The following is a 19,295-nucleotide window of genomic DNA, read 5'->3' as shown; positions in this document are numbered from 1 at the left end:
AGTGCAGCTCTGGAGTATAATACAGGATGTAACTCAGGATCAGTAATGTAATGTATGTACACAGTGACTGCAGCAGCAGAATAGTGAGTGCAGCTCTGGAGTATAATACACGTAGCACCTCAGGATCAGTAATGTAATGTATGTTCACAGTGACTGCACTAGCAGAATAGTGAGTGCAGCTCTGGAGTATAATACAGGATGTAACTCAGGATCAGTAATGTAATGTATGTACACAGTGACTGCACCAGCAGAATAGTGAGTGCAGCTCTGGAGTATAATACAGGTAGCACCTCAGGATCAGTAATGTAATGTATGTTCACAGTGACTGCACTAGCAGAATAGTGAGTGCAGCTCTGGAGTATAATACAGGATGTAACTCAGGATCAGTAATGTAATGTATGTACACAGTGACTACACCAGCAGAATAGTGAGTGCAGCTCTGGAGTGTAATACAGGATGTAACTCAGGATCAGTAATGTATTGTATGTACACAGTGACTGCACCAGCAGAATAGTGAGTGCAGCTCTGGAGTATAATACAGGATGTAACTCAGGATCAGTAATGTAATGTATGTACACAGTGACTGCACCAGCAGAATAGTGAGTGCAGCTCTGGAGTATAATACAGGATGTAACTCAGGATCAGTAATGTAATGTATGTACACAGTGACTGCACCAGCAGAATAGTGAGTGCAGCTCTGGAATATAATACAGGATGTAACTCAGGATAGGTAATGTAATGTATGTATACAGTGACTGCACCAGCAGAATAGTGAGTGCAGCTCTGGAGTATAATACAGGATGTAACTCAGGATCAGTAATGTAATGTATGTACACAGTGACTGCACCAGTAGAATAGTGAGTGCAGCTCTGGAGTATAATACAGGATGTAACTCAGGATCAGTACAGGATCAGTAATGTAATGTATGTACACAGTGACTGCACCAGCAGAATAGTGAGTGCAGCTCTGGAGTATAATACAGGATGTAACTCAGGATCAGTAATGTAATGTATGTACACAGTGACTGCAGCAGCAGAATAGTGAGTGCAGCTCTGGAGTATAATACAGGATGTAACTCAGGATCAGTAATGTAATGTATGTACACAGTGACTGCACCAGCAGAATAGTGAGTGCAGCTCTGGAGTATAATACAGGATATAACTCAGGATCAGTACTGGATCAGTAATGTAATGTATGTACACAGTGACTGTACCAGCAGAATAGTGAGTGCAGCTCTGGAGTTTAATACATGAGCATAGCGGAAACAGCTGTATTATTAGAATCTCCGTTTTCTGTAAGACAGAATTTGAAGTTGTGTGAGTCATAACAAGTCAATGGTAGTGAAACATTTATGAACGTCTAAAGGGAATGTGTCTTTTTTGTTTAAATCAGAACTTGATTATAGGGTGCCAGTCATGTTGAGCATGTACCAGCTATTGCTGTCTATGCTCCATGTGGCTCCTGTAAAGCATATCCTTCAATGCTATTGTCAACAGCTGAGACGGCCATCCTATAATCAAGAATGAAAAAATAGCAATAAAAAAAATCAATTAAAATAATACTATCAGAAAACAAAGAGAGATTGCAAAAAAATATGCAGTTTCACTGTCTGATTGTAACTATTCTAATAATATAGGTGACACATTCCCTTTAAAGTAGTTTTCTCATCATTTCCTGGCTCACTCGGGTGGTAGAAAGCAAACAGGCAAAGTCAAATTATTGTTACAATTTATGACATTAGTAACTAAAGTCCATCAATTTGGTATTAATGATCAGTCTTTTTAATGAAAAAGCAGTGCAGGAAACATATATATTAAATATTAATTTTTCACATTACATTTTCGGTGGTCTACATAAGTTGCAGATTTATGGAGTAGGTTATGATCACTAAATACATATATTTCATTGGACAAGGACCGGCTGTCCAAAAAGTTACAAAAATGATTTTAATTGGCTTCTCAATGACCATACTGGTTGACTGACTTATATAATACCCAATCCCCCGATGTTGGTTGTGTCTAGGTCTAAGACTAAGCTTCTGAGATCTGGTCCTACAAAAAAACAGAATGTGAAATTTTCATTTTCGAAGTCCTTTATGAAGCATTTGGTTAGTGAGGTCTTTGAGAACAGATACAATGAGGAATCCCACAAGTCATCATTGCCAATCGATGACCCTAGTGCGAGTATATCGATAGTGTGATGAGCATAGCCAGGAATGGTGGAAGAAGAGCATTGTGTCTCAGAGGCTCCACGTTATTTTTGTTGTCCCCATGCACAGAGACTGAACATCCACGGAAAGCAGCTGTTCCTTGAGATTTTTCCATGCTTTCCGAGGCACAACCGGCCACCGTGACGGTAGATCCTAAAAGAGAACATATTAATCAGTCATCATTCTACACTCTGAAGTTTGATATTACATAATGGTGGAAATGGTTTAGGTCACATTACATTTAGCAAAGGACAAAATGGAATATAGAGAGTATTTTCTCTAATAAAGAGGTGTTCCAGAGATAGTCAACGATATTTTTAATTTTTCTACAAGATAAGGCTAATTGGCTAATTAGTAGATCGGTGGGGGTCTGATAGCTATGACTCCACCAATTTTCTGAACACAGAGCCCGAAATGCCTGTGTAAATTGAGTTGTGGTTGAGCATACGCCTTCCATCTATTTACTGATGATGGAACACTGATAAAGATAACCAAGAACAATAATATCCCCAGCAGCTCCATATACTGTGGATAGATTAGTAGAGCTCATTCTCAGCCTCCGATCTATTATGACATGGAATTTAGGAACCACAGTAATGGTGACTGGTTTGCACCCCAACCGATCTACCATTTTTCACCAATAGAAGGGGGAGAGCAAACCTCAAAGGATTGGCGATCCATCACAATTGAATATAAAAATATTAATTTTATTGAACCTAACAATTGGGGTGAATAAACGTATACAAAGTCACACTGTGGATAAAAATGATGCGCGCAGTAGAGACAGAGATATCATACAACTATGATTGTGGTAATTCCTGCTGTATATGATGATATCCACCTGCCCACGGGCAGACTATTGCAATGTGAATATATGACAATTATTACCTTTCTACTAAATACTGCAATATGATAGATACTTTTAGTATCAGTGTGCAGGTTAATATGCAGGTCAATATGTACATGTCAGGAATACCGATTTTTACTATGAATTTTTGACAATTTGATTACCAAACATATCGTGACAATCATAGTTGTATGATATCTCTGTCTCTACTGCGCGCATCATTTTTATCCACAGTGTGACTTTGTATATGTTTATTCACCCCAATTGTTATGTTCAAAAAAATTTATATTTTTATATTCAATTGCTATGGATCGCCAATCCTATGAGGTTTGCTCTCCACCTTCTATGCATGTTATGTTGTGGTGATCATCCTTCATTATCTGGTCTGAGGTGGGTGGCATACTATGATGGAATTTTATATATACAATAAGTATATTATATATTTTCTGCCCAAATCTGTCAGATTCCTCTTTCCATTTTTCACCTATGCAGTGAAAAATAGTAATATTGCTTGACAGCTTTGAATACACCTTTAATAGGTTTTTAACCACTTCGCACCAGAGCCTGTTTTTGCCTTCTTGACCGGGCCAATTTTTTAAATTCTGACCACTGTCAATTTATGAAGTAATTACTCTGGAACGCTTCAACGGATCCCCCTGATTCTGAGACTGTTTTTTCGTGACATATTGTACTTCATGATAGTGGTAAAATTTATTCGATATCACTTGTGTTTATTTATGAAAAAATCGAAAATCTGGTGAAAATTTTGAAAATTTTGCAATTTTCAAATTTTGAATTTTCATGCCCTTAAATCAGAGAGATATGTCACACAAAATAGTTAATAAATAACATTTCCCACATGTCTACTTTACATCAGCACAATTTTGGAACCAAAATTTTTTTTTGTTAGGGAGCTATAAGGGTTAAAAGTTGACCAGCGATTTCTCATTTTTCCAACAAAATTTACAAAAACATTTTTTTAGGGACCACATCATATTTGAAGTCACTTTGAGGGGTCTTTATGACAGAAAATACCCAAAAGTGACACCATTCTAAAAACGGCACCCCTCAAGGTGCTCAAAACCACATTCAAGAACTTTATTAACCCTTCAGGTGCTTCACAGGAATTTTTGGAATTTGGAAGAAAAAAATTAACATTTAACTTTTTTCACAAAAATGTTACTTTAGACCCAATTTTTTTTATTTTCGCAGGGGTAACAGGAAAAAATGGACCCCAAAAGTTTTTGTGCAATTTCTCTTGAGCACGCTGATACCCAATATGTGAGGGAAAACCACAAATTGGGCGCACTGCAGGGTTCGGAAGGGAAGGAGCGCCATTTGACTTTTTGAATGTAAAATTTGTTTGAATATTTAGCAGACGCCATGTCGCATTTGAAGAGCCCCTAATGTGCCTAAACAGTGGAAACCCCCCACAAGTGCCACCATTTTGGAAACTAGACCCCTTAGGGAACTTATCTAGATGTGTGGTGAGCACCTTGCACCCCCAGCTGCTTCACAGAAGTTTATAATATTGAGCCGTAAAAATAAAATTTTCACATTTTTCCCACAAAAAATGTTTTTCATTCCCTAATTTTGCATTATCATAAGGGTAACAGGATAAATTGCACCATGAAATTTGTTGTTCAATTTCTCCTGAGTACGCTGATACCCCATATGTGGGGGAAAACTACTGCTTTGGTGTACCGCAGGGTTCGGAAGAGAAAGGAGCGCTATATTGGTTGGGATAGGTTGCAGACACCATGTCACATTTGAAGAGTCGCTGACATGCCGAAACAGCAGAAACCCCCACAAGTGACCCCATTTTGTAAACTACACCTCTCAAGGAATTCATCTAGGAAGTAGTGAGTATTTTTTAATTTTTAAATTTATACCATTGGGCAGTGAAGAAAACATAATTATATTTTTACCACAAAAAATGTTTTACCATCAGATTTTACATTTTCACACAGGGCAATGGGTAAAAATGGTGCCGAAATGTGCCACACAATTTCTTCTAAAAGTGGCAATACCCCATATGTGGCTGTATCATACCGCTCAGCCATACGGCGAGATCTGGGGGGGATGGAGTGCTATTTGACAATTGGAGAACAAATTATTGTAGAATAGACATTTGGATTTGGGAGCACAAAATTTTTTGAATTTCTTTTGGGGGGCAAGGACCATTTCGCTTTTCCAGTGCCTTTCTGCTACCAGTAACTTGGAAGTCCCTTATATTTTTAACAGATGACGGACCTGAGTGGGGACTAGCTTTTTTTGAGGACTGAGTTGAAGCTTTTATTGGGAACATTTTACGTAACATTTATCCGGCGCTCTAGGCTGAGCACTTACATCGGGGTTTCCTTCTAAATTTCCAAGTGATGTAATTCAGATGAAACCCCTGCGGGATCCATTCACTGTAATGAGGCAGCAGAGTTACTCTGGACTCCGTCTGGCCTCTGTTTAGCGGTGTCCTTTTTTTCAGAAGTGCACAAAACTGTGGCCAACCGCACTTTTATGCACGCCTAAAACAAATGACACCGTGGGATCCCAGGCTAGACGGCGTCCACAGTGGCCTATATGTGGTCTGAATCACGTATTTCAGAGATTTACATGGAAACTCTGGTGTAAGCGCTTAGCGCAGAGCGCAGGATAAATGTGAGCAGAGCCTTACTGCGATCTTTGGGAGACATAATAAACAAATCAGTAGCAGGTGAAGAATTGGTTTTATTTATTTTTTACGCCGTTCCTCGTGCGGTATAAGTGATGAGATTACTTTATTCTTCGGGTCGGTGCGATTACAGAGATACCAGATTTATATCGGGTTTTTATGACTGACAGCTTTCACACACTAAGAGACGCTTTTTTTTGCAAAATCTAGTTTTTGCATCGCCATATTTTGAGAGCTATAATTTTTCCATATTTCGGCTGACAGAGTCATGTGATGGCTTGTTTTTTGCGGGATGAGTTGACATTTTTATTGGTACCATTTATGGGTACGTGACGTTTTTTGATCACTTTCTATTCCGTTTTTTGGGAGGTAAAATTAACAAAAACCAACAATTCAGGAATTGTTTTTTGAGGTTTTTTTTATGCCGTTCAGCGTGTGGTAAAAGTGATCAGGCAGCTTTATTCTTCGGGTCAGTACGTTTACAGCGATACTACACTTACTGTATATTTTTTTTATGTTTTGGCGCTTTTACACAATAAAACAATTTTATAGAAAAAATATTTTTTTTGCATTGCCTTATTCAGAGCGCTAGAACTTTTTTATTTTTCGGCTGATGGAGCTATATGGCGGCTTTTTTTTTGCAGAACAAGATGACGTTTTCAGCTGTATCATTTTTATTTCCATTTTGCTTTTTGATCGCATTTTTTTCCCCTTTTTGTTTGGCGATATGATGAAAAAGCATATTTTTTTGCTCCGTTTTTTATTTATTTTTATTACTGTGTGCACAGAAGGAGTTAATTAGTGTGACAGTTTTATAGCTCGGGTTGTTTCGGACGCGGCGATAGCAAATATGTGTACTTTTTTTGGTTTTGCATAAATATACGGATTTATTGGTTTAATATTTTATTTATTTTTATTTATTTTGTGATTTTTTTTAACAGTTTAAAAACATTTTTTTTTACTTTTTTTTACATTTTTACTTAGTCCCTGTATGGGACATTAATTTTTATTTCTCTAATCACTGATCTCATCCAATGTAATAGACATGTATTACATTGGATGAGATCTTTGCTGACTGTTTCACAGTCAGTGTGTCCTGCCAGGCTTCAGCTGCAGGCTGAGCCTAGCAGGACACCATATATGGCAGATCTGGAGGCGGTCATGTGACCTCCAGCTGCCATAGCAATGCCAGGTCCTGGAAGGTATCAGGGGTCGTCGGAGAGGTAAGTATGCGACCCCCTCTCCTCTCACTATATTCTTTATGCCGCGATCACTATAGATCACGGCATATAGAACATAGCAAAGGGTTAACATCATTGGGACCTGATCCAATCAGGTCCCGATGATGTCCCCTGTCAGAGCTATCGCTCTGCACCGGAACCGCAGAGCTTGCAGGACCCTGAGGGTCCTGAGCGCTGCGGGACCACCCACCGTTTTTAAACGTCTGCGCTGCACAGAGCCCAGGCAGCGCGGACGTTTATCTACAGTGGGCCGTCGCGAAGCGGTTAAAATTGGGCGATGTACATTTAAAATAGTAAAATTACTCGGCTGACAAAAAATGATGACCACAGTTTAGCTCCTCCTTCTTCTTCTCCCTCTCTGCGCAGTCACCTCTGCACATCTCACAGAGTATGCCAACTGCACTCTACCATAAAATACTATACAGTGGGTACGGAAAGTATTCAGACCCCTTTAAATGTTTCACTCTTTGTTTCATTGCAGCCATTTGGTAAATTCTAACAAGTTCATTTTTTTCTCATTAAAGTACACTCTGCACCCCATCTTGACTGAAAAAAATAAAAATGTAGACATTTTTGCAAACTTATTGAAAAAAGAAAAACTGGAATATCACATGGTCATAAGTATTCAGACCCTTTGCTCAGACACTCATTTTTAAGTCACATGCTGTCCATTTCCTTGTGATCCTCCTTTAGGTGGTTCTACTGCTTCATTGGAGTGCAGCTGTGTTTAATTAAACTGATAGGACTTGATTTGGAAAGGCACACACCTGTCTATATAAAACCTCACAGCTCACAGTGCATGTCAGACCAAATGAAAACCATGAGCTCAAAGGAACTGCCCAAGGAGCTCAGAGACAGAATTGTGGCAAGGCACAAATCTGGACAAGGTTATAAAAGAATTTCTGCATTACTCAAGTTTCTTAAGAGCACAGTGGCCTCCATAATCCTTAAAAGGAAGAAGTTTGGGACCACCAAAAGTCTTCCTGGAACTGGCCGTCCAGTCAAACTGAGCAATCGTGGGAGAAGAGCCTTGGTGAGAGAGGTAAAGAAGAACCCCAAGAAAACTGTAGCTGAGCTCCAGATATGCAGTAGGGAGATGGGAGAAAGTTCCACAAAGTCAACCATCACTGCAGCCCTCCACCAGTCGGGCCTTTATGGCAGAGTGGCCCGACGGAAGCCTCTCCTCAGTGCAAGACATAGGAAAGCCCGAATAGACTTTGCTCAAAAACACATGAAGGCCTCCCAGACTATGAGAAATAAAATTCTCTGGTCTGATGAGACGAAGATAGAACTTTTTGGTGATAATTCTAAGCGGTATGTGTGGAGAAAACCAGACACGGCTCATCACCTGCCCAATACAATCCCAACAGTGAAACATGGTGGTGTCAGAATCATGCTATAGAGGTGTTTTTCAGCTTCAGGGACAGGATGACTGGTTGCAATTGAAGGAAACATGAATGAGGCCAAATACAGAGATATCCTGGATGAAAACCTCTTCCAGAGTGCTCTGGACCTCAGACTTGGCCGAAGGTTCACCTTCCAACAATACAATGACACTAAGCACACAGCTCAAATAACAAAGGAGTGGCTTCAAAACAACTCGGTGACCATTCTTGACTGGCCTAGCCAGAGCCCTGACCTAAACCCAATTGAGCATCTCTGGAGAGACCTGAAAATGGCTGTCCACCAACGTTCACCATCCAACCTGACGGAACTGGAGAGGATCTGCAAGGAAGAATGGCAGAGGATCCTCAATCCAGGTGTGAAAAACTTGTTGCATCTTTCCCAAGAAGACTCATGGCTGTACTAGCTCAAAAGGGGGCTTCTACTCAATACTGAGCAAAGGGTCTGAATACTTATGACCATGTGAAATTTCAGTTTTTCTTTTTAATAAATTTGCAAAAATGTCTACATTTCTGTTTTTTTCAGTCAAGGTGGGGTGCAGAGTGTACTTTAATGAGAAAAAAGTGAACTTTTTAGAATTTACCAAATGGCTGCAATGAAACAAAGAGTGAAAAATTTAAAGGGGTCTGAATACTTTCTGTACCCACTGTAGGTAATTTTTAGGGATGAGCGGACCCGTGGAAGTTCAGGTTCTGGTTCACGACCCATACTTTATTTCAAAGTTTTGTTGGGGTACCAGAACAGTACCCAAACTTTAACCAGAACCCAAACCCCACTGAAAACAATGAGGACCCCAACTTTTGAGCTGGAAAATTCACTCTCTCTCACTTTCCTCGGAACTTCGAACATTGCAACGTACTTCTGGGTGAAGTCTGTGTTTGGTGTTTTGCACTGTCCGGTATGAGCGCTGAACTTTAAACTTCTGGTTTGCTCAATTCTAGTAATTTTTATTAATTTTCTTACAATTAAAAACAAATTAGTTCTTAAAAAAGAGAAGAAATAATAAGGTCATTTTCACCCTTTAAATAGAGGTGACATTTCAAGCCTCCAATTACTGAAGTCCTCCATAAGCTGCTTACTTTTATTTATGGCCCTGACTTCTACAGATGTATCTGAGGTTTAAAAAGCTTTTATTTCTCATGTGTGAGACTGAAGATTCGTTATACAGGGTGTGACCTGTGAACCTAAGACACAGACAAAAGGTTAAGACATTGTGAAATTGTTACTTCTTCCAAAATCTGTTGGGAAATTCGTACAATTACAAATTTTAACTGTAGTAATTAGTAGTTGCGACATGGCTCCTAACAATAAAAAGGCTTCTGTCAAAAACTAGTATGAGTCCAAGCCTAATCATTATTTATTACTTACAAGGCAGTAGCACTTCCTAGCTAAAGATTTCAAAGTTAATGGATGTGGAAGAAGACTTTGGACTTTGTTACCACCACATTGGCTTCGCTCAGCCAGACCCTTATTCCACCCAGCCCAATGATAACGCATACTATCTGGACATAGTTGACAACATTCGATGCCATTCTACTGTGGTCAAGTATGAATGAAGCCCCTAAATCTTACGTGCCAAACTCTGGCCCATGGGCCAAATCTATCCCTCAGGGTGATTATATTTGGCCCGCAACACCAGAACCACCACCCCTATGTCAGGCCCATTATTCTGCATGGAGGACTATGTGGGGCCTATTATACTGTATGGAGGACTATGTGGGACCCATTATACTTCATGGAGCACTATTTGGAGCTCATTATACTGCATGGAGGACTATGTAGGGCCCATTATACTGCATGGAGCACTATGTAGGGCCCATTATACTGTATGGAGCACTATGTGGGGTCCATTATTCTGTATGGAGAACTATGTGGGGTCCATTATTCTGTATGGAGCACTATGTGGGGCCCATTATACTGTATGGAGGACTATGTGGGGCCTATTATACTGTATGGAGGACTACGTGGGGCCCATTATACTGTATAGAGAACTAAGTTGGGCCATTATACTGTATGGAGGAGTTAATGGGTCAACTTTTCTGCATGGAGGACTATATGGGGCCATTATTCTGTATAGAGGACTATGTGGGGTCCATTATACTGTATACTGGTTGGCCCATGACTTTAACCAAGTTTTTCATTTTGGACCTCTGTGTGTTTGAGTTTTACATCCCTGCCCTAAACAGAGATGAGGGAACCCAAACTTTAAACTTTGGGGGTTTTACCAGACAGCTAGTTTCTGTTGCTGAACTCCAAACATGGACTTCACCCAGAAGTCTTAGGCTAAGTGCCCACGTTGCAGAAATGCTCCGGGTATTTCCTGAGCGTTTCTGCATCTCCCTGGCAGAAAAAAAGCATGCGGATTGTACATGTATTTTTCCTCCCAGGGACAAGCGGAAGTGAAGCGTTCTTCACATGCATTTCCGCATGCAGGTTGTCAAGCGCTTTCCAAGCGATTTTAGCATCACTTGGAAAGTGCTTGACAACTTGGTCACACTATATAAATCCATGCAACTGGCATGGATTCATATAGTGTGACTGTAAAAGAATGGTAAAAAATAAAAAATAAATATTATACTTATCTTCTGATGGCCCCCGGAGTCCTTATTTGATCTGTCCGGTGTCCCCGGTGTCTTGCGGTGGTCTAAAGGGACCTTCCAGGACGTCATTTAGTCATGTGACGGGTCACGCGACCTCCTACGTCAGCAGTTGCGTGACCTGTCACATGACTAAATTACGTCATGGCAGGTCCTTTTAGACCATCGCGAGCTGCCGGGAAGCCAGGACGCATCGCTATGAAGACCAGGGGCCATCAGAAGGTGAGTATAATGTATATTTTTTATTCTATTCTTTTTTTTTTTTTTTACTGGTTCTATGGTACCCGGGTCCGGAAGAGAGTCTCCTCTACTCCAAATCCGGGTACCATCTGCACATTGAACTGCATGATATCCGGATGTGCACATGTAGTCCTGCGGATATTATGCAATTCAATGCAAGTCAATGGCAGCGAAAACGCCGCAATTCCGCAAAATAATTGGTATTGCTGCGGATTTTTCCGCAATGATAATCCGCAGCGGAAATTTCCTCAGCATGTGCACAGAACATGCGGATTATCATTGGGGAACATGGCAGACCTTTTACCAAGCGTTTTTTAAGCGTATCTGCAGCGGAATTGCCGCTGCGGAAACACTTAAAAAACGCATAGTGGGCACACCGAGTTCCGAGGTGAAATCCGGAGAACGAGAGAGAGAGATCGGGTCTCTATTGATCTGAATGTGGTTTGGGTTCTGGTTAAAGTTCGGGTACTGTTTTGGTACCTTAACCAAACTTTGTACTGAAGTTAGTTCAGTTACCAGAACCTGAACTTGCACAGGTCCACTCATCCCTACCCCTAATGAAATATTTCTTTGAAACTTGACCTCCTCAATCTTTCAGCTGTTTGATCCAATATTTGTCCTAATAAAATGGGCGTGGTTATTGGGGCATAGGGATTTTTACATTGATCTTATCAATATTGCTAAAAATTAGAGATTACAGGAAATCCCAGTGGACATAAATCCTTATTTTTCTAGGTATAATCAGTGAATTACCTTAAAGAGGTTGTTCACTATTTTTACATTGATGGCCTATCCTTAGGATAGGCCATTAATGTCTGATCGGCTAGGGTCCAACACCTAGTACCCCCATCAATCAACTATCATCGGTGCTGGCGGGGACGGAAGTACTTACTTGTTGAGCTTTGCCATCCTCTTGTAGTGGCCGCCGCAGGGTACTACACACCCTCCTCCTATTGGTTTGAATAGGAGGTGGATTCGTAGAGCCCTGTGGCAGCCACTACAAGAGGATGACCAAGCTCGGCAGGTAAGTACTTCCGGATGGTGGCCGCCGGCACCATTAGCAGCTGGTTGGCGGGGGTGCCGGGTGTCGATCAGACATTGATGGCCTATCCTAAGGGTAGGCCATTAATATAAAAGTAGTGGACAACCTCTTTAAAGTTATTCATCTGTAATAGGAAGAAACCTATACCTTCTACTCAACAGAGAAACCTTTTACACAGGTTTGTTTTGTCTTATTTGACAGGTAATATTATTGTGGTCCTCACTTAACACTTCATGGAGACTCTTGAGAATCATGTATCGGCCTGTGTATTTACTGTAAGGGAAGTGAGCGATGGAGAACATTCAGGTGCAGAACTGCACAAACAGAATTGTTTGCTTTCTGCACATTTTTCCTTTTGTATCTGAACAAAACCATGCAAACACCTCCAATAATAGAGGAGATTGGATCCAACACGTTCAAGCAGAGAAAGAAAGAAACACAACGAATAAGCCATGTATGATTAATTCAAACTATTCCTTTACCCTACATGGAGCTGAGAATTTTGAATATGTAGGAAGGGATTATGAAGTTAGCATACATTCTTTTAATCTTGTAATTAGATTAGAGCGAATCTTTTGAAATTTGAATTTGCCAGTTTTCACTAATCTCTTTTCTTCACAGATTAATCATGTTCACTGCTGTTACACAATATCTGAACAGTTACTTCAGTGTTTTCTGTCTTTATCTTCGTATATCTATGGTTAAACGGAACCTGTCACCAGTTAACGCCCATCGCACCAGCTAGTCCGGATTTACATACAGCGTGGGAGTAATTCAAATAGTATACTTGGAGTATACAGGTGAAGTAAGGAGATAATATACAAGTTTATGGAATGCAGCACAGGCACTGATAAAGGTGTTGGTGCTGGTTCATACACTAAAAAAACTGGTGACAGGTTTCCTTTAAGCTGTGAGCTGTGACATCCTATTACTGTCCAGATTCACCATAAAATGGCTGCTGCATTTCCTGTTTCTCTTTATAAAGGATGTGATAGTCTTTCTTGATTGGCTGCATTATCTCATGTGATGCATGAGCTGCAATTTTGTAATATGGTAGAGGCCATTTTAGGCAATTCCTGAAAAGAAAATTACAAATTGTTCAAATTTGCCATGAATTAAATTTGAATCAATTTGCTAAGGTTTACTTGTAATATAAAAGTATTTATGGTAACAGCAGATATAGACAATGTATGTAGTACAAGAAAGTGACTAGATATACAATGACGGGGATAATTAAAAGCTCTAAAAATGAATTCTCAAAAGCTATAGTTTACACTTTGATTTGTAGGTGGAGCTGAAAAGAAAACTAAAGCAATTTTGGAATTAAAGCAGATGCATAGCTGATCTTTTTTATCTTTCCTTTTCCTTTCATACCATGGGAACGTCTACATATATCTTTTATTATGTCTTGTAATTATTGTTTCTGAACTTTTCTGTACACTTAATACTCTGAGGAAGTCTGGGTACATTGTACAGTAGTTTGAATTGAGACGCTAACAAGAAAAACTGCCTTCTATACAACTCTATTAACAGAAGAACAAAGCAGTTAAGAAAACTGAATCACTGCATGATAAGGATTAATTGTGCATTTATACCAGAGAGGAGAAACAATAGAACTTATCAATTATCTCATTCATGATAAGCAACTTTTTTGTTTAAAGGCCAATACACTCAATTATAATACCAGCACGATATGTACTGTACAAGAATATAATGTGTAAGATAACTGCCGCATTTGTTGAAGGAGTACAAATACTATAATACTGGCCCTACGTACAAGAATATAACTACTATAATACTGGCCCTATGTTCAAGAATATAAATACTATAATACTGCCCCGTATGTACAGGAATATAACTACTATAATACTGCCTCTATGTACAAGAATATAACTACTATAATACTGCTCCTATGTACAAGAATGTAACTACTGTAATACTGCCCCTATGTACAAGAATATAACTACTATAATACTGCCCCTATGTACAAGAATATAACTACTATATTACTGCCTCCTATGTACAAGAATATAACTGCTATAATACTGCCCCTTTGTACAAGAATATAACTACTATAATACTGCTCCTATGTACAAGAATGTAACTACTGTAATACTGCCCACTATGCACAAGAATATAACTACTATAATACTGCCCCTATGTACAAGAATATAACTACTATAATACTGCCCCTATGTACAAGAATATAACTACTATAATACTGCTCCTATGTACAAAAATATATCTACTATAATACTACTCCTATGTACAAGAATATAACTACTATAATACTACTCCTATGTACAAGAATATAACTACTATAACACTGCTCATATGTACAAGAATATAGCTACTATAATACTGCTTCTATGTACAAGAATATAACTGCTATAATACTGTTTCTATGTACAAGAATATAATTACTATAATACTGCCCCTATGTACAATAATATAACTACATTAGTACTGCTCCTATGTACACGAATAATACTACTATAATACTGCTCCAATGTACAAGAATATAACTAAAATAATACTGCCCCCTAGGTACAAGAATATAACTACTATAATACTGCCCCTATGTACAAGAATATAACTACTATAATACTGATCCTATGTACAAGAATATAACTACTATAATACTGCCCTCTATGTACAAGAATATAACTACTATAATACTGCCCCCTATGTACAGGAATATAACTACTATAATACTGCCCCCTATGTACAAGAATATAACTACTATAATACTGCCCCCTATGTACAAGAATATAACTACTATAATACTGCCCCTATGTACAAGAATATAGCTACTATAATACTGCTCCTATATACAAGAATATAACTACTATAATACCGCCCCCTATGTACAAGAATATAACTACTATAATACTGCCCCTATGTACAAGAATATAACTACTATAATACTGCTCCTATCTAAAAGAATATAACTACTATAATACTGCTCCTATCTAAAAGAATATAACTACTATAATGATCTTTTTATTTAAAAACTGACAACCAAATATTACAGAATAATTACATTAAAATCACAAAATAATACATATTAAAGAAAACAAATGCTGTGTTGTTACATCACTTACCCAATAACATTAAATAACATTGATAAGTCCAGCTACATGAATGTTCCTCCAGTTCACATTACCTGAGTTAATCTTTATATCCGTCTTATATACTGACTTTAGACTTTCCAGGTTCTTATACCTGACAGTATCACAGGACAGGACCTCCTTATTGACCTTGCACACCACAGATGATAGATGGTCACCACATCAGTACAGCAGCTGACCATAAGACTGTCCCACCAGGTGCTGTAACTTTAGGGACAAGGACACAGACTCCCATACCTGCATACTAAAAGGACACTCTAGAAGCAGATGCTCCATAGTCTCCTGTATACGGGGGCACTCTTCTCTAGGACAGGATCTGTCTGATACATTCCTGCACATTAGGTTATCTCTGACGTACATCTTACCATGGAGCCCCAGCCACGCCACGTCTCTCATATGAGGGGGAACTCTGGGATCTAGCACATTTTTTACAGCCTGTTTTACATCTAGACTTGGGGCGCCCCTCAGTTGTACATGGACACTAAAGTGAGATGACAGCACGTTCTTATACAGCTCCATCCTACTGAGCTGCCTGACGTCCTCTTACAGGATCCTCCATCTAACGACCTTACTTATTACATGGACTCCATACCAAGAAACATTATTCTTTAGTCGTCCTGAGAGTCTCTTGATGGGGTCACCTACCGACCACACGGACACAAACTGCTGGATCTGGCCCTTAAACAAACAAGACCATGGCGTCTTCTCTGAATTCTTACAAAATGAAAAATTCTTCATAAGAAACATGAGATTAAAGAAGAGCTCTGGACAGGTCATGGAGAGACCACCCTCCTTATGGGGGAGATAGACAATGTTTCTTCTGACCACATTCACTCTGTTACCCCACAAGAAGTGAAAGAAGACATTTGTATGTCTGGGGAGTAAGGCATCGGGCACCGGAAACACCACACTGATATAGAGGAAGAGCGGGAGCAGGAAGGTCTTCAGCAGGCGGATCTTCTCCAGATACGTCAGCTTCCAGTGTCTCCAGCTCTGCACCTTCTGCTCATACACCACCAGCTTCTCGTCCCAGTTCACCTTCCCATCATCTACAGCACCAAACACTACTCCCAAAATCTTTATCTGATTCTGAACTATTCTGAAGGGCACAGAGAAGACATCACTGTCACCTCCCAACCACAATGACTCGCTCTTCTCCATGTTCACAGAGGAGTTAGACACATTGGAGAAGGCTGTGATCTCCTGCTGTAGAGCCGCACAGTCATCTCTAGAAGAAACCACAACCGACACGTCATCCGCATAGGCGCAGAACTTTACATCCTCCACTGAACTCTGCAGGTGACACCTCAGCCCTGTAAAATCTCTATGATCCTGCACTTTTCTGAGGAAAGGATCCAGACTAAGTACATACAACAATGGGCTGAAAGGACAGCCCTGCCTCACCCCTGACATAATCCTGAAGGGCTCGGCCAAGTGATCATTAATCAGCGTCAGGCTTACAGCCTCCTTCTATAGAACCTGCAGCCACTGCACAAACCGCACCGGGAGGCCATAGTGTTACAACACCTGGTACAGGTAGTCATGATGGACTCTATCAAAGGCTTTACTCTGGTCTAAGCCCACAATATACGCCCCACATTGTGCTGCTTAATGTACGTCACAGCTTCTCTCACCAGCAGCAATGAGTCCTCTATCGTTCGACCCTTCACACCACACATCTGGTTGGCGATGATCAGCTCACCTGCCACCTCGCTCAGCTGATAATACAAGATCTTGGCCAGGATTTTATAATCGGTGTTTAGCAAAGACAGTGAACGCCAGTTCTTTATATCTTTTAGATTTCCCTTCTTTGCCAGGAGAACCAGAACAGAGCTATACTGGGAATGTAGGAGCTTCCCTGCAAAGAGGCAATCATTATAGACCTGCACCAGGTCAGGAGCCAATAAGTCCCTGAACTCTCTGTAAAACTCGCTGGTCAGGCCGTCCAGCCCTGGGCTCTTCTAGGCCTTTAAGGAGTCTATGCTCCTCTTCACCTCATCCTCAGTTATGGGATCGGCCATACTATCTGCCTGCATCGGGTCTAACATTGGTAGGGATGCCCCCTTCAGATAGGCTTTAATGGCATCCCTATCAATATGAGCCCCTTTATACAGATCTCTATAATAATCCCCAATGATCCTGTGGACTTTCTCCGGCTCTGACTGCTCCACCCCATTCTCATCTAACAAGCCAGTGATCAGCTTCTTACTGACGCTGTTCTTACAGGCAATAAAGGCATCTGGATTATGGACGCCCCAACTATCAAACTGTCCCTCCGCCTTGAGAGACTTGAGGCGATTGTACTGCAGCTCCCTCATCCGCTGCTTTATATGGCTGACATTCTGTCCGTCCACCTCCTCACCACCATTCATCCTGCTGTATAGCCGGCTGAGGTGCAGTCTCAGGTCTGTGTATCTCATATAATCCATATTACTACATCTCCTGGCTGCTCGTATAATAAACTGCTTGATGTCACTCTTCATGATTTCCCACCACTCATCTGTATCATCACACATACAGTGGGTGGTCCTACGTTCATTATAGAATGTGGTGAAGGCCTCTCTGAACCGTGGATCTTGGACTACAGAGCTGTTCACCTTCCAGTACCCCTTTCCACAGACCATAGCTTGGGCCAGATCCAGTGTCACACTCACCATACAATGGTCCGAATATTCCAGGGGGCTGATCCTGTACTGAGAGCATCTCACCTCTCTCTTTATATACACCCGGTCTATCCTACTGGCATTACCACCCTTATGGTAAGTGTATGTCTTACTGGTATGATGAGACCTATAGGGGTCTACTAGGTGGGCCTGCTGGACTATATTATTAAGGAACGTCTCATCATATCTTAGTTTCTTATGACTGCTAGATCTGTCCAAATTACAGGACACATTATTAAAGTCCCCACACAATATAAATACTTTAGATGTAAAGCAATATGGTTTCATGTGATCAAATAGTTCCCTCCGCTCTTTCCTGGCCTGCGGAGCATAAATGTTTATCGCTCTATAATGGATGGAGTCCAATGTAAAGCCAGCATCAGACAGCGGCCCGGACATATCTCCAGGACTCTGTCCACCTGGACATTCATGGTATTAATGAGGATCCCCACACCGTCATTTCTCTCCAGACAGAAGTACCAGTATGACGGCCCAAGTCTCCAGTCTCTCTTGGCTGCATACACATGAGCATTACACTTCAGATACGTCTCCTGCAAGAAGAAGACGTCAGCTCTGTCTTCAGACAAACGCTGGTAAATCGCCTGCCGCCGACTCGCAGTCCTCACACTGTTCACATTAATGGAGCTTGTTCTCAGCTGCATCCTGATCACTTAGACTTTCTGGTCTTCTTCCTCCTTCCACTGCTGTCACCTGCAGTGCCCCATCTCTTCGTGGACACGGGAGGGTCAGGATCCCCCTCATCAGAGACATTTTCTAAGATGCATGAAGGACTTTGCTCCATTTGTGCCTCTTCTTCTTGGTTGTCTTCTCCCAGCACATTGTAACGTCCAGGACTTATCGCCATCACTGGAGGTTCAGAGGTTTTCTGTACTGTTGTGACTTTTCTGGTGGAATCCACAGATGCATTTTTTCTTTTCACGGTCACAAAGCCTTCCTCATCCACACTGGACAGTGCAGGCAGACTAACTGCTTGCACAGATGTACTGGGCTGATGCTTGGATGGTTTGGTGACAGGCTTTCTGGACACCTTAGGCCTCTCTTTAACAACTGGCATTTTAGGCCCTACTTTAGTGGCTGATCGAAGCTTAGGTCTTATTTTAGTGGCTGATGGCGGTTTAAGTCTTTCTTTAGTGGCTGGTGGGCCTTTAGGTGGTTCTTTAGTGGCTGGTGGTCCTAGTAGTGCGGCATCCGTTAGTACATGAGACTCTGGAGCAGGTTCACTGATACTGTGA

At 40.7% G+C, this 19,295-nt stretch overlaps 1 protein-coding gene across 2 annotated transcripts in view; it reads right to left on the bottom strand.

Moving 5' to 3' along the window:
- Positions 1 to 1,758: 1,758 nt before the first annotated feature.
- The window catches only part of LOC141171985 (phospholipase A2 inhibitor and Ly6/PLAUR domain-containing protein-like), a 52,588-nt gene continuing 35,051 nt past the window's right edge, over positions 1,759 to 19,295 (bottom strand). For both annotated transcript variants that reach the window (XM_073655732.1, XM_073655733.1), the window contains exon 5: positions 1,759 to 2,362. In XM_073655732.1, coding sequence (XP_073511833.1) covers positions 2,175 to 2,362 — 188 coding nt within the window. In that variant the 3' untranslated portion in view covers positions 1,759 to 2,174. The remainder of the gene's footprint in view (positions 2,363 to 19,295) is intronic.

The sequence above is a fragment of the Phyllobates terribilis genome, unplaced genomic scaffold (genome assembly GCF_046119375.1).
Source record: "Phyllobates terribilis strain yellow unplaced genomic scaffold, ASM4611937v1 Scaffold_12__6_contigs__length_324123572, whole genome shotgun sequence".
Classification (NCBI taxonomy): Eukaryota; Metazoa; Chordata; class Amphibia; order Anura; family Dendrobatidae; genus Phyllobates; species Phyllobates terribilis.
Note: the sequence above shows the minus strand (reverse complement) of the source record. Positions and strands in the feature narration are given on the sequence as shown.